At 59.0% G+C, this 14387-nt stretch overlaps 2 protein-coding genes across 2 annotated transcripts in view; one reads left to right on the top strand and one right to left on the bottom strand.

The window, feature by feature from the left end:
- The window catches only part of LPIN3 (lipin 3), a 12692-nt gene extending 4849 nt beyond the window's left edge, over positions 1-7843 (top strand). The window contains exons 8-20 of the mRNA XM_008570984.1: positions 1114-1213; positions 1353-1513; positions 1904-1997; positions 2092-2161; positions 3748-3840; positions 3918-3961; positions 4658-4796; positions 5764-5912; positions 6046-6132; positions 6595-6747; positions 6937-7051; positions 7141-7244; positions 7432-7843. Of these exons, the coding sequence (XP_008569206.1) occupies positions 1114-1213; positions 1353-1513; positions 1904-1997; positions 2092-2161; positions 3748-3840; positions 3918-3961; positions 4658-4796; positions 5764-5912; positions 6046-6132; positions 6595-6747; positions 6937-7051; positions 7141-7244; positions 7432-7576 (1454 nt within the window). The 3' untranslated portion in view covers positions 7577-7843. The remainder of the gene's footprint in view (positions 1-1113; positions 1214-1352; positions 1514-1903; positions 1998-2091; positions 2162-3747; positions 3841-3917; positions 3962-4657; positions 4797-5763; positions 5913-6045; positions 6133-6594; positions 6748-6936; positions 7052-7140; positions 7245-7431) is intronic.
- Positions 7844-8378: 535 nt separating this feature from the next.
- The window catches only part of EMILIN3 (elastin microfibril interfacer 3), an 18859-nt gene continuing 12850 nt past the window's right edge, over positions 8379-14387 (bottom strand). The window contains exons 4-6 of the mRNA XM_008570988.1: positions 12974-13096; positions 11615-11844; positions 8379-11363 (exon numbers count right to left, since the gene is read on the bottom strand). Coding sequence (XP_008569210.1) covers positions 9583-11363; positions 11615-11844; positions 12974-13096 — 2134 coding nt within the window. The 3' untranslated portion in view covers positions 8379-9582. The remainder of the gene's footprint in view (positions 11364-11614; positions 11845-12973; positions 13097-14387) is intronic.

Here is a 14387-nt window from a genome sequence, read left to right on the forward strand (position 1 = left end):
GGCCGGGGGCCCGGCACCGGGATCGCAAGCCTCGGTGTTGCTCCCGCGCCTCACTCAGGCAGTGAGCGGGAGCCGGTCGGTACGTGGGATCCGAACCCTCGGCGGGAGGGCCACCGCACTCCCAAGCCCCGCACTCTACTGAGTGCGCCACTGGGCCGGCCCTCTAGCTCTCTTTTTTAATAGTAGCTTTATTGAGCTATAGTTCATATACCACAAATTCACCATTTAAATCATACAACTCAGAAGTATTTTGTATATATGCAGAGTTGTACAAGCCTCACCACAAATCTAGGAAGCATCATTATCATCCCCATTTTATAAATGAGGACCTTGTGACTCAGAGGGATTAAGTAACTTTCCCAATGTCAGACAGCAATAGGCGGAGGAGTTGGGTAACCCTGGAGCCCACGCAGATGTACTCCAGAGCCATACCTGCTTTTGACCATTGCTGTACACTGCCTCCCCTAGATTCTCCTTAAGCCATGTGTTAGTCCATTTCTGTTGCTTATAACAGAGTACCTGTAACAAGAACTATCACAAAAGACTTTGCAAAATCACAATCTTGCAGAAAGGCCATCACAACCTTATATAAAAAAAAATACTTCTGTGAAGACATCTGCCCAGCAACTTCCAGTCCAGCCTCGAACTGGCAACACCCTTCTTATTAATAATTCTCTCAAAACAATTATGTAGTCCTTCTCATTTTTTCTTTTTTTCTTTTTTTTTTTTGTCTTTTGTCTTTTTTCCGAGTCCGGCAACGGATCGCAACCCTCAGTGTTGCCCCCGTACCGGACCGGGGACCGGCAACGGGATCGCAAGCCTCGGTGTTGCTCCCGCGCCTCACTCAGCCAGTGAGCGGGAGCCGGTCGGTACGTGGGATCCGAACCCTCGGACGGGAGCGCCACCGCGCTTCCCAAGCGGCGCACTATCCAGTGCGCCACCGGGCCGGCCCTCACTAACCACATTTTAAGTGTGCTCAAGAGCCACTTGTAGCTAGCAGCTGCCGTATTGGACAGTGCAGCCATGGGACATTCCTATCAAAGGCCAGGGCACACACTGCTCACACTGCTGAGCACATGTTAGGTCTAAGGGTGTCCTCTCCTCCGCCCTCAGGCTCCCTGAAGAGAAGCCAGCACCTGGGCCCCAGTGACATCTACCTGGATGACTTGCCCTCCCTGGACTCTGAGAATGCAGCCCTTTACTTCCCCCAGAGGTACCTGGATTCTGGGTGCTGGGATATCCTGAGATTGGGGCCCATGGGGCCAGTGGTCCACTACCAAGACCTGGGAGGAGTGGGGACCCACCTCCCACCTTCCTTGTATTCATGTCACTTTCGGCCCCTTTGCCACCAGTGACTATGGGTTGGGGGCTAGGAGGTGGAGTGAACCCAGCAGTCAGAAGCCTCTGGTGGACCCCAGCCCCGAACACGTGCAAGAACCCACTCCAGACACAGTGGATACGATAGCACTGTCTCTCTGTGGCGGACTTTCTGACAGCTGGGACATTTCCCTGGGTATGTTCCACCATGGCCCAAGCCATTCTGAGGATTGGTGCTGAGCCCAGGGAACAGGGGAGGGCAGGGAAGACCCCCGAGGGTGGGGCAGCCGAGGTGTGGGGCTGGATTTCCCTGCACTCTACCCTGTGGAGGCCACAGTCTGCCAGCAGGGGCTGGGCATTCCCAAGTCCCCATGAAGCAAATGCTTGGTGCTGAGCTGTGACTTACCCTGTGACTCCTCAGGTGGGAACAGCAGGTGTGAAGCCCACAGGTAGGGAGGAGTCCTGCCAGGTCAAAGAACCAACTGGCAGGAGGTGTGTGGTAGAGCATGGGGAGTGGGACGAGCTGGGGCAGTGGGTTACTTGGGACGTGCCAGCCTCACTCCCCACTCTCTGCCTCTGTGCCCAGACAAATTCAACCAGCACATCATCTCCTATCAGGACCTCACCCAAAACCCTGGTCTCCTGGATGACCCAAACCTAGTGGTGAAAATCAATGACAAGTGAGTACCAAGCTGGGACTGCTGCAGCCTGGGAGTTGCCCCACTCCTGCCACCCTGCAGCTACTGCAGCCGACACCCCCTTCTCCCTCTCCAGGCACTATAACTGGGCTGTGGCTGCCCCCATGATCCTCTCCCTGCAAGCCTTCCAGAGAAACTTGCCCAAGGTAATGGTTAGAACATCACTGGGCCAGCTGGGGAAAGTGGCCATAGCCTTGGGGTAGGGAGGCCCCTGACAGGGATGTGGGGGTGGGCAGAGATGGGCCTGGGGGCTTGGGGCCAACTGTCCGCAAGACCCACTCTGGGAGGGGAGACAGAGGTCCCTGAAGCCTTGCCCCATCCTTCCCTGACTTCTTGGCCATGCTTAAATCCTACTGGATTTGGACTTTTCTTCAAAGGAACTCAGGACAAACCAGATGGAGATAAACATCCCACAGACACCTAAACAAGGACTTGCCTTCAACAGCTTTTGGGGTCTAAAAGATGGAGCTTGGGAGATGGAAGTCCCAGCCTTTACCTTACCCTCTCCGCCCCCACAGGCTGGGCTGCGGGTGTTTGCTCCCTTATCAGCACACATTTGTTGAGCACCTACTATGTGCCAGGCCCAGGCTGGGGACAGTCATGCACTAAACAGAAACTGTCCCCACCCTTCATAGGAAGATGGAGTTAGTCAAAGACTCACCAGATTAATATAAAATTCAATTGTGAGTGCTGGAAAGGAGAGGTCTGGTGCTTTGACAGCCTATCACAGGTGGGTTTGCTGAGCAAGGGCCCACTGGGCACAGATGGAAGAGTGAGTGGGCCTTCAGCAGGTCAAGGGCAGGGACAATGAACCCAGCCTCTTCATTCCCTCCCAGGACCTCCACCCTGGTCCTCCTGGGCCACCTCTTTCATTCTCGGAGGACAGTGCCCTCCTGGGCAGCATCAGCCTGTGCCATCCTACATCTGCTTTCTGTACCTCTGGAAGTGATCCAGGGCCCGGCCCTGGCCCGGCCTATTGCCTGGTTAGGCTTGCCCAAATAGCATCACCAACCAGATGTTGACAGCTGGTACCTCCATTTGGTGATACTTGGCTCTGTCCTCTGTCTGGTTCAGGATCTGAAGCTGGGGCCCAGAACCTGTGGGAAGGAAGAGGGTCATTCCCCCGCTTAGTTCTCCTCACCTTACCCAGACAGACCCATCACTTGAGGCCCCGAGAGACCCCTACCCCAGCCTGTTCCCTGCTCAAGTAGGCACCCTGGCTGATCCATGTCTTCCTGACTTGGGTTCTCCGTTCTGCATCTGTAGGGTGCTGATGTGTCACCCTGGGGTTATCTAGCACAGATCTGATCAGCATTTTCTCAAGGTCATGTTGCACCAATCAAACAGTGGTGGTAACATACAGAGGAGGTTGCGGGATAGGATAACCCATAGGTTACCTATACTTATGGGAGAGGATCACCGACCTTAGGAGGCTGCCTGTGTTGGTCTTGGAAGGTGAAGGGAGGACTTGGAGGCCACGAGATTTGGGGGCCAGGCCGAGGATGGGCTAGAGCTGAGGGGTCATGGCTGGGGGGCAGGAATGGCCCTTGGTCTCCCGTGAGTAGCTGTATGAGTTCTTGCTTGGAACGCAGAGTGGAGGTGAGACGCTTCCTCAGCCTCCCAGTGTTGACAGCTCTTCACTCTAGGGTTGGCTCATGGAGGGCCCGGAGGGCAATGTAAGGTGGGTTTGTGTGGTGCAGGAAGAAATGCCATGGCTTTCCTCTATCCGCAGAGCACCGTGGACAAGCTGGAGAAGGAGAAAATGCCAAGGAAGGGTGGGCGATGGTGGTTTTCCTGGCGACGCAGGGACTTCCCAGCCGAGGAGGTGGGTAGTCATGGTCATGGGCTAGGGCCAGCACAGGGCAGGAGGCAGTGTTCACTAGATGGCTGTTCTTTCCACAGCGCAGTGCCCAGAGGGAGAAAACAGAAGCCAGGGAGCAGCAGGGGTGAGTTGGACCTTGGATGCCCTGGGGGCGGGGGTGGAGTGAGCACCCCTCCTCAGCCATGGTTGTCACTCTCCAAGCACTTCTACATCCCTCTTTTCCTAAGAAATGTCCGCATTTCACAGATGGAAAAACTGAGACCTAAAGACACACCAAATGTCCCACAGCCAGGAAATGGCAGAGCTGGAACAAGCACTCACACTGCTTCCATATTAAAGAGGGGCAAGGCCATTCTCTCCCCAGCCCACAGGGGCCGGCTGACTTTGTTTCCTTTTGTCACCTTTGATGTGACCCAGATGCCCAAGGTTGGGTGGAGGGTGACCAAGGATGGGCTGACTAAAGCCAAAGCAGGTGGGATTGGGAATAAGCCCTAAAATGCACTAATAGGTATTTCAGGTACATCTCTCCAAGGCAGAACCTGGTATCCTGGCTGGGGAGGGTGTCCTGAGGGCTCTCAGCCCTGGTGTCAGTCCCTCTCTGCTGTTATCATCTAGGTGGGGACTGCCAGCCAGCACTCCTGTGTTTGCCACCACCCCACACGGTGGCATCTAGAGAGAGGGGTCTCTGGTACCCTGGATAGCCTCCATAGAGGAAGGGACAGGCCCCAGGTTCCCTGTGGCCTGGGCTGAGGGTGAGACTTACTGGGAGTAAAGGGCCTTTCGCTGGGGTAGGTGGCCTGAAAGCCAACACTGCCCACAGGGAGAAGATAGAAGTCCTGAGCAGTGATGACGATGCCCCAGACAGCCCTGTGATCCTTGAGGTCCCCTCCCCACCCCCCTCGATCCCGGCCTATACTCCTACCTACAAGAAGTCCCTCCGCCTCTCCTCCGATCAGATTGTAAGTATGTGCACGCACATGTGTGTGGAGCTGGTGGGGCTGAGCTAATTCTGTCCAGGAGTCCCTCAGGGCCACTAGTTCATCAAAGGCCAGAATCCATCCCTGTGGCAGCCTCCTGACGGCCTCTGCTTGAACACCTCTGGGGGTGGGAGGCTCTCTTCTTCACAAGCCAGCCCACGTCTCTGTTGGATGTTCCAACTGGAAAAATCCTCTCTTATGTCCTCCTAAGATATCTACCTGAGTGAACTGGCCAGCTCTGGGTCTGCCCTTGGAAGCCCCAGTAAAGGAATCAAATGCTGCTGACAGCCCCTCAGAGTTGGCAACCCCAGACCTCTGAATTGTGTGTTCCCTGAGCTCAGTAACGGGTGTCTCTTGTAATAAGAATGTGTTTTCTTCCTGAGTATGGCCCCATGGTCAGGGAAGTGTCTAGGAGGGTCTGAGCAGCCTGGCACAGAGCAGCTGCCATTTGTCTGGTATGCTAGGGTTCACACCCAGTTCAGGGTCAGCCCAGGCCAGAAGCCTGGGTCACCTGGCTTTGATGGACAGCTGCCCCGCTCCTTCTCTATGGACCAAGTACAGGGCTGGGTTTCTCTTTAGGGGGATGTTGAGTCAGGCATCCTAGCCCCAGGCGGGGCCTCCGTCTATGGAGTGGGGTGTCTCCCTGCCAAGAGCAGCCCCAGCCTTGGGGCTGACCTGAGAAACGGGCCCGGCTTTGTCTGAGTTTCATCTCAAAGGGGAGTGGAGGAGGTTAGGCTCCTGTGCCTGGCACTGTGCAGGACCCCGATCCTCTGGCCACACGGATGTGTCTGTGTGTGGCTGCCACTGATGCATTCAGGAAGGGTCTTTGAGTTGGGAGGAAGCAGAGACTGAGAGGCCTGTGCCACAGTTTGGGTGGAGAGGGGTGGACAGCGCCTTCCGCAGCGCGTCACACCGTCTCTCCCTCCACTCTGCCCTTTGCCTGGCCCAGCGGCATCTGAACCTGCAAGAAGGTGCCAATGACGTGGTCTTCAGTGTGACCACCCAGTACCAGGGCACCTGCCGCTGCAAGGCCACCATCTACCTGTGGAAGTGGGACGACAAGGTGGTCATCTCTGACATCGACGGCACCATCACCAAGTGAGGCCCAACTGGCTGTGGGGAGGGGATGAAGGGCCTGGGACTCGCCTCACTCTGTGTCCCATGGGGCCACACCCATGGAACAGGAGGGCTGTGTGGGGCTGCCTCAGAGAGAACCTTCCTCTGGTTCTAGGTCGGATGCTCTGGGTCACATTCTGCCCCAGCTGGGGAAAGACTGGACGCACCAGGGCATCACCAGTCTCTACCACAAAATCCACCTGTGAGTGCCTGTGCTGGGGCTGAGTTGGGGCCCCAGGCTAGAGGGAGGGGGTGACAGGACAGGACATCTTGGGGACCAGCAGGGCCCACAAGGGAAACAGCTCAGGCAGGTCCCTGGAGCACTGAGACCTACTTCCTGGTCCTCAGTTCTGTGTAAGACTCATCCTCTAGGGCTGTGTCCCAGGATCTGAGTCACCTGCTGGCCTCAGGCTAGAGGGGAAGGCCTCCTGCATCCTGGTCCACCCAGGCCTCAGGACTCTGTCCATGCTCCTTGTGCAGGGACAGCTGCTAAGGCCACCTCTCTTAGGCCTGGCCTAGCTGTTCTCCCTAAGTCCCTTCCCTGCAGAGGCCTCTGGGTTTGAAGGCCAGAGCCCCAGGTTGGGCTGGGCAGTGGAAGGCAACAGGCGGGATGGGGGGTGGCTGGTCTCTGACCGCGCTATGCCACCCTGTCCCCTACTCCTAGAAATGGGTACAAATTCTTGTACTGCTCAGCACGGGCCATCGGCATGGCTGACCTCACCAAGGGATACCTGCAGTGGGTGAGCGAGCGGGGCTGTGGCCTCCCCAAGGGCCCCATCCTGCTGTCTCCCAGCAGCCTCTTCTCCGCCCTCCACAGGTAACCACCCTCCACCATACAAGCCCTTTGGGCACGGGGCAGGCCCACTGCCAGCCCAGCCCAGGCCAGCATTAGCTGCTGGGGTCAGTGGGGGATTGAGCCAGACCCTATGTCACCTGACCCTGCCATCCTGTCCGGTTTCTACCCCTTCTTGGCCTCCCTCCCTGCCTATGGCCCTGTCCACCCCAGAGAGGTGATTGAGAAGAAGCCAGAGGTGTTCAAGATCGCCTGCCTGAGTGACATCCAGCAGCTGTTCCTGCCCCACAGACAGCCCTTTTATGCTGCCTTTGGGAACAGGCCCAACGTGAGTGTGTTCCCTTCCCATGGGTGAGCCCCCTCCTTCCCAGGTCCTGGCCGGCCTCTGTCCCACTGGTCCCTCCTTGTCTTCTACAGGACGTCTTCGCCTACCAGCAAGTGGGCCTGCCTGCATCTCACATCTTCACAGTCAACCCCCGGGGAGAGCTCGTCCAAGAGCTCATGAAGAACCACAAGTCTACGTGAGGCCATGCCCTGCCACGTGTCCCCCACACTCTCTGCCACGTCCTCGTGCCCCGACCTCTCCCTGAGCCCTGATTGCACCTCCCCACCTGCGAGTCCAGGCAGGATGTGGCGCCTCCACCTGCTATGGCAGAGGCTGTGGTCTGGTGGCAGCTCAGGCTCAGTGCTGGCCCATCTGTCCCATAGGTACGAGCGGCTCAGTGAAGTGGTCGAGCTCCTCTTCCCGCCTGTGGCCCGTGGCCCCAGCACAGACCTGGCCAACCCTGAATACAGCAACTTCTGCTACTGGCGGGAGCCACTGCCCGCTGTGGACCTTGACGCCCTGGCCTGAACCCACCCTGGCTGTCCCCCTCCCTGGCCTGGCCCGGGACTGACTGGGGCACTGGGGTTGACCAGGGCATAGGAGGTTGGAAGAGAGGTGCCACAGGAGCCAACCCACTGGAGGGGAGGAGGGCGCTGCAGGTGGATTGGCACCCGAGATGCTCCCTCCTCCCTGTCCTGTCTCCTGCCTCTGCCAGCTGAGTGGCAGGCGGTAGGGCAGCTGCTCCAGGCTTCAGCATGGCTCTGGCCTGTGGGGATTAAATGTCTGTCATCTGGACCCTTGCAGGGTTCTCTATGCCCTTGACATCCCTGTCCCTGTCACCCTGGGACCTTGCCTCAACTCCTGATAGGGGCCCACTGAGGCTGGAGCCCGTATGCGCAGGGGAGGGTCAGCGGAGGCAGTGGGGGGCAGCTGAGTAGCATCCAGAAGGAGCACAGTGCTCCCCACCCCCAGCTCCTGCTCACTCCGACACCAGACTTTTAGTAGCCCTGGCCCCTCCCATGACCTCATGTCGGGCCTCACTGCTTCCCCTCGCTGGGGTCCTGGTATCTCAGCCCCAAGCCTGGATGCTCCAGGGCCCCTCCAACATCAGGGAAGGGAAATTTGGGGGCACATAAGGACTGAGGAAGTGTGGCTGCCCTTGGCTGAGCCCCCACCTACTACTTCCCCCTGCTTCTCTCAGCATCTTCCCTGGCTGGCCTGACTACCCTCCCCACCTCGGCTGGCCAGGCCAGTGCTCACAGCTGCTGTGGGAGGCAGGGCTGGTACCTGCAGCAGCCTTCCTCCCACCATCTTTGGTGAAGAAAGTACCTTTAGACTGGCTAAAAGCTTTAATCCAAAACCTGCTCTCTTCCGACAGTACCAAAATTGGGGACAGAATATTAAATGTCCAGAAACCAGGTGGAAGGGTTGTGGGGACCTGCAGAACAGCACAGGAGGACCTATGCTGCTGTGGGGGAAACTGAGGCCAGGAAGCTCAGCAGAGATGAGTGTCAGTCTCTGGCATTGCACAGGCCTGAGGAACACTGGCATTTTCAAATTGTCCCTTGATGGTTTCATTCCTGAATGTCTCACACTATGAACATCCTGGCAGGGCTGGGGCTTTGGAAGGGTGTAAAAGCAAGGCCTGGGCCCCTCTTCCTCCAGCTGTGGCCTCCTTCTCGGGGTCTGGCCTCATTCGAGTCTCAATATACACTGGGGCTACTCTCTGCAGAGAGGCCCTAACCTGGGGCAGGGGACAGATTTCCCCCACAATGGAAAAAAGGAGCTTGTGGGCACCAGAGTGCCCTGAAACCAACTTTGGAGATAGAAAGGAAAAGGATAAATTGGGGTGGGGTCTCCAAACAGATTGTCTGGATCCAGTTCTTTCCCCTGGATTCTACAGCTGCCTAAGCCCTCACCTGAGGGAGGAATGAGAGGAATAAAGAGAACTCTCTGCTGAGTCCTTGTGCTTCTCTTCTGTCCTGAAGGACGGGGGTGGAGCTGGAAGCCTCTGGAAGTCTCTGGTCCTTGGTTCAGAAACAGCATCTGTGAGGCTGCCAAGTGGGAGGACAATTCCAGTGGGCATCACCTTCCTGCAGAAACCTAGCCCAGATGGCTGAGGATGAAGCCAAGGGGACAAGGGAACAGAAGCCTCCAAGGGCTGTGGACTATTGCCCATAAGCAAAGGGAGACGTGGACAAGCCACCGTCTGAGAATGGGCCTGCAGGTCTTTACTGACTGGTATATCTGCAGAAGAGCGATTTACAGACAGTGGAATGTGAGGTCGCTAAGTCCACCCTGGCCTTTGGCATGGCATCCTTGTCTTGACCGCTATCCTGAAATGTCCAGTTTGTGTAGCACGGAGCATGGATTTTGGTGGCTGTGACAGTCACATGGAGCTGGGCCAAGACCATTCCTTCAGTGGCCTCTGGGCTGGCCAGGGGAGGCTGGGAGGCACTTCTGGATAAGGCTGAGTTCTGGGGTGACATCTGCAGGGTCAGTGGGACCTGGGGGTTGGATCCTGTCCAGCCTGCCTAGTCAGCTTGCCCTGGCCGTGCACGCTCAGCCAGCTGGCAGTCCAGCAGGTCATTTCGCAGGCGGGCAATGTCCTGTGTGTGCTGGGCCAGTGTGCGATTCAACTGGTCCATGTGGCCCCACAAGCCCTCCCTGGGCCTAAGTGGCTCAGTGGGCAAGCTGTCCAGGCCTGCGGCCAGCAGGCCCAGCCTCCCACACATGCCCTCCAGTTGTGTCACCCGACGGTCAAAGTGGCCCACTATGTGCTGGAGTTCCTGGGCTGTGTCCTGGCAGTGGCTCAGCCCACCAACCACATCAGCCACACCAGCCTTGAGCTGCTCCAGCTCCCCCCGCAGGTTCAGGACCTGCCTGTGGCCGGCCCGTAGCCTGGAGCCTTGGCTGCTCACCTGCTCCTGGATGGCGTGGACTTCGGCTTCCACCTTCCGTTCCCGCTCATCCAGGGATGAGTTGGCTGCCAAGAAGGCATCAGAGTACTGGCTGACAGAGTCGCTGAGACCTATGAGTGACTTGCTCACTGAGTTCAGATTGACCTTGAGCAGAGTGATCTCACCTTGGAGTGAGCTGCCCGTCCCTTCCGCCAGCTGCCCCTGGACCTCGGTCACAGTGCCATTGAGCTGCTGAAGCAGAGCTGCATGGCTGGCCACCTGGCGTAGGAGGGCCTCACTCCGGCTCTGCCAGGCCTTCACCTCTGCCACGAGGTTGTCCAGGATGGCTGAGGTGGTGCTGGGTGTGCACGAGGTCTCCAGTGAAACCAGCCGTTGTTCCAGTACAGCCAGTTCTGTCTGCACCAGGGGCCGCGCCGACCTGCCCGATGGGTCACTGTTGTGGCTTAGCTCCCCTGCCAGGGTTGCCAGGCGCCCCTCCAGTCTCTGCACACGCTCCTCCAGCGTAGTCCCAAAGCCACCCACACCCCACCCTCCCATCTCCAGCCTCAGACAGCAGCCCCTCGCTGCACTCTCTGTCCCATTGAGGGTCTCCAGGCCTTCCAGCAACCCATCCACACCTCCCTCGAGCATAGCAGCAGAGAGCTGCGAGAGCTCTTCCCCGGCTGGGGCGGCTGGGCCCCTGTGGGCCTCCGTGACTGCCTGCAGGTTCCTCTCGAGGCTGTCTACACGGGCACCGATTAAGGACAGCTGGCCACAGCAGCCGCCCCCACCAGCTGTGCCCAGGCCCTGCAGCTGGGTGCCCAGCTGTGAGAGCTCTCGGCGCAGGGCCAGCTCGCGGCCATCGAGGCTCTGGTGCAGCCTCTGGCTGGCCGCCTGGCCCTCCTCACACTGCTGCCGCACCTCCTGCACCCGCAGGTCACACTCACTCTGGACACCTTGCAGCTTCTGCTCGAAGCCATCCAGCATGCTCCCCCAGAGTTGGTGCAGCCGTCGGTCCACGTACTCTTCCAGCAGGGCCAGGGAGGTAAGTGGGGATGGCGGCGCTTCTCGCAGCCGCTGCAGGTGGGCTTCATGGCCAAGTGCCAATCCATGCACCTCGTCCAGCAGCTGCACCTTGGTCTGCAGAGTGTTGCTCACCTCTGTCACTTTGCTCAGGATCTCATCCAGGGGAGGTGTGAGTGGCCCTCGGGCTCCGTCTCCCGGGTCCACAAACCCCTCGGGGATGACCCCGAAGCCCACAGGGGTGGCAGGAGCCCTGGGGCCATCAGTCATCCTGTTGGGGTCCTCATGGCTGGCCATGAGACCACTGAGGGTACCATACGCTTGTGCCAGGCGCTGGACATCACCCTCCAGGCGTTCCAGCCGCTCACCAAACAGCCCTGGGCCTTTCCTTCCTGGGAAAGAGGAGGAGAGAACCCCAGGGGCATCACTGGCCTGGCTCCCTCAGCTTGTCATGTTGCCAAGTCATCTGAGACCCTCAGCTTTGCTGGGGCGGGGGACTGGAGGTTCACCATCATGACCAACCTAAGATGCACCCTACCCAGCCCTGCCAGAGCTCAGCCAGCCTAGGTCAGTCCCCTCCCTGCTCCTACCACTGAGCCCAGGAAACCTGATCATCTTGGAGGGTCTCCACAGACAGACTCACCATGGGGGTTGGGGGCCGCTCTGCTGTAAGGAGGGGGCCTGTGGCCTGGGCCTGGGTCCAGCTGCCCAGAGGGAATCTGGGATTCAGGCTCCAGTTGAGGTGGGGTGGACTCGTGGTCTGTGAGGTGCTCAGGGCAGCCTTTTCCAGTGAGGCCAGGGCAGCAACGCCAGGTGAGGTCTGTCACTGTCTTGTAGCCAACCTTGTACTTGGGTCTGAGCACTGTGCGGTACCTGGGCCAAGGAAGGTGAGAGGGCAGGCTCCTATACCTATGGGCTGAGGCTACCCCCAGGGTTTTTTTCCTATGCTTAAGGTGACAGGGTGGTGAGGTGGTGACGGGATGATGGGGTGGAGGGATGGGGGAAGGGGCCAGCCTTCTTGGGGCCCAGAGCGGTGTTAGAGGAGGATGCAGGTTGAAGCACCACCCAATCCTGTTTGCTTGGGGAGAAGCAGGAATTTAGCCCTAAGCCTTCCTGGACCACTGGATCCCCTGAAGCTCATGCCATACTTCAGTGGGATCTTGGAGAAGTCTGACACAGCCTCAACCCCTCCCCTGTGGGTGGGAGGCGCACTGGTCTGGAGCTTGGGCTGGCAGCTCCTCTCCCTGCCCTGGGGGCCACTCTTGACTCCCACCAGTTCCCCTTCATTCTTGTCACTCCTCTCCAGCCTACTGCAAGAATTTTGCTGTGGTCAGAAGCTGGCAGAAGAGCACCTCTAATTTTGAGCAGGGAGGGGAAGTCCCAGGGGTACAGGCAGGGTTCACCACAGGCACCCCCCACTTGTTCAGCACATACCTGTTCAGCCACTGACAATCTGGAGCAAGCAGGTTTGTTTCCAGACACACACGTTTGCACCTCTCCAAGTGCAAACCCACGCACTAAATTTGTGTGCAGCTCCTCAGGTCCTCACATGCAGCCTGGCAGTCAGCTTCCCCCCTCCCTTGCCCGGCCTTCTCAGGGTCACCACAACCTTCCCTGGGTCTGCGGTCTGCCCAGGGCCCATTTGGCATCAACCATTGCCTGAGTGACCTTCCGCTCTCTCCTCTCCCCCTACCCTCTACCTCTGTCACTTCCTCCTAGCCTGTGCTGCTTCTCCCCTTAAGACCCTCTCCTTGTCCCCCTGTAGTTTCTGGGCTTCAACTTGAGCCTTCCCCTGTCTCCATGGTTTATACCCTGCTGCGAGTTCAAAATCTTGGGGTCCTCCCTGACCCCCTCCTTCTGGGGCCCTGGTCCACTCTGGCCTACGTGGGGGCTTGGGTGGGCTCTTTGGAGTTGTTGTGGGGTTGGCTGCTGCTCTGAGCAGAAGGTAGGACTGGAGGTTCTGCCCAGGGATCCCAAGTGGGTGGAATGGGGGTGCACTCACGTGACTATCCCAGGGCACTTGGGCCCCCATCCACACTGCCGGTATTCAGCCTTTACGTAGCTCTCTGCTCCCTCTTGTAGAATGCAGGTCACATTCCTGTGCACCACGTAGGCACAGAGGGCCCTACAGGGCAAAATGGCATCCCTGAAATATCTGGCCTGACCCAGGCCCACGGAGGCTCCTACCGTCTCTCCCCCATCTGTGGGTATCAGCACGGACCAGACCCCCATCTCTTGTGTGTTACTCCTCCTTATTTCTGGGAGCGAGGGCCCTTGGCAGGGGATCCACAGTCTCCTGGGCTGGCGCAGCCCTACTGCTGGTCTCTCTGATCCCAGCCTCCGCCATGTGGTGGCCACTGGGCTAAGCGCTATGCTGAACCAGGAGGCTGGTGTGGCTGCCCTCCATGCCCGGGAAAGATGCCACCCTGGTCCCCCTCAAGTGCCTTGCCACCTCCCCTGACCTCCAGCTCCTTCACTGGTCCCGAACTCCTTCTCTTGGCATTCCAGGCTTCTGAGATCCCAACTTAGAGACTCCCTTGAGACCACACTTCTCATCCTTCCTCCCCTGACTGATTCCTGGGGAAACGCACCCCTCCCTGTAGTTTTCTAGCCTCTGCCTTTGCTCCCTTTACCTCCCTCAGACCAGTTCCTGTCCCACCTCCAGGAAGCCTGCTCTGATGTGCCCAGGACCACCGAGTGTCGGCTATGGGATGGGCACTCTCTTTCAACAATCCCTTCCAAGTTCAGCTAGAGTTCAGATTCACCTAACGCCCCAGGCAGAGCTCCTAACCCACCTGACACAGGCCAGTTTGCAAGCCACTGCCCGCTAAAGACTAGAAGCTGACCGAGGTGGTGGCTGGGGCAGCAGCCCCCTTAACAAGCCACAAGGGCCGAGGAGGTGGCTGCCTCGCGTGAGCCGACCACTGTTCCACGAGGTGGGCTCAGGACCCAGGAGCCCCCACGAACCCTGCGGCCCGAGCGCATTGGGGATCCTAAGGGGTTGCTGGGGCCAGGCTGACCGCGGGAGGCGGAGCGGCCGCCGGGCGCACGGCTCCATCTCCTACCTGGCGGAGCACGGGAGAGAGGGGAGGCTCCGGCGAGCGCGGGGAGCCCCGCGCGCGGACCGCCCTTCCTCCTCCGCCTCCACCTGGTCCGCTGCGCCCGGAGTTTGCGCACACAGCGCAGCTGGAAAATGTTACTTCGCTGGAAAGGTTTCCGCGGGCACTGCCAGGATCCCAGCCGCCGCGCCAGGGCCCCTCGGCTTGTTTTTCTACGCCAGCCCCGCAGCCCCCCGGGGTGTGGGGCGCCCGTCCGGGCAGGGGCTCTCCCCGGGCTCCGCTCCCTCCCTCCGCGCCGGGGCCTCGGGTACCGCGGCCTCGATGGCCGGCGCGGGTCGGGGCAGGTGGGAGCGGCGG

The sequence above is a fragment of the Galeopterus variegatus genome, unplaced genomic scaffold (assembly GCF_000696425.1).
Source record: "Galeopterus variegatus unplaced genomic scaffold, G_variegatus-3.0.2 Scaffold650, whole genome shotgun sequence".
NCBI lineage: Eukaryota > Metazoa > Chordata > Mammalia > Dermoptera > Cynocephalidae > Galeopterus > Galeopterus variegatus.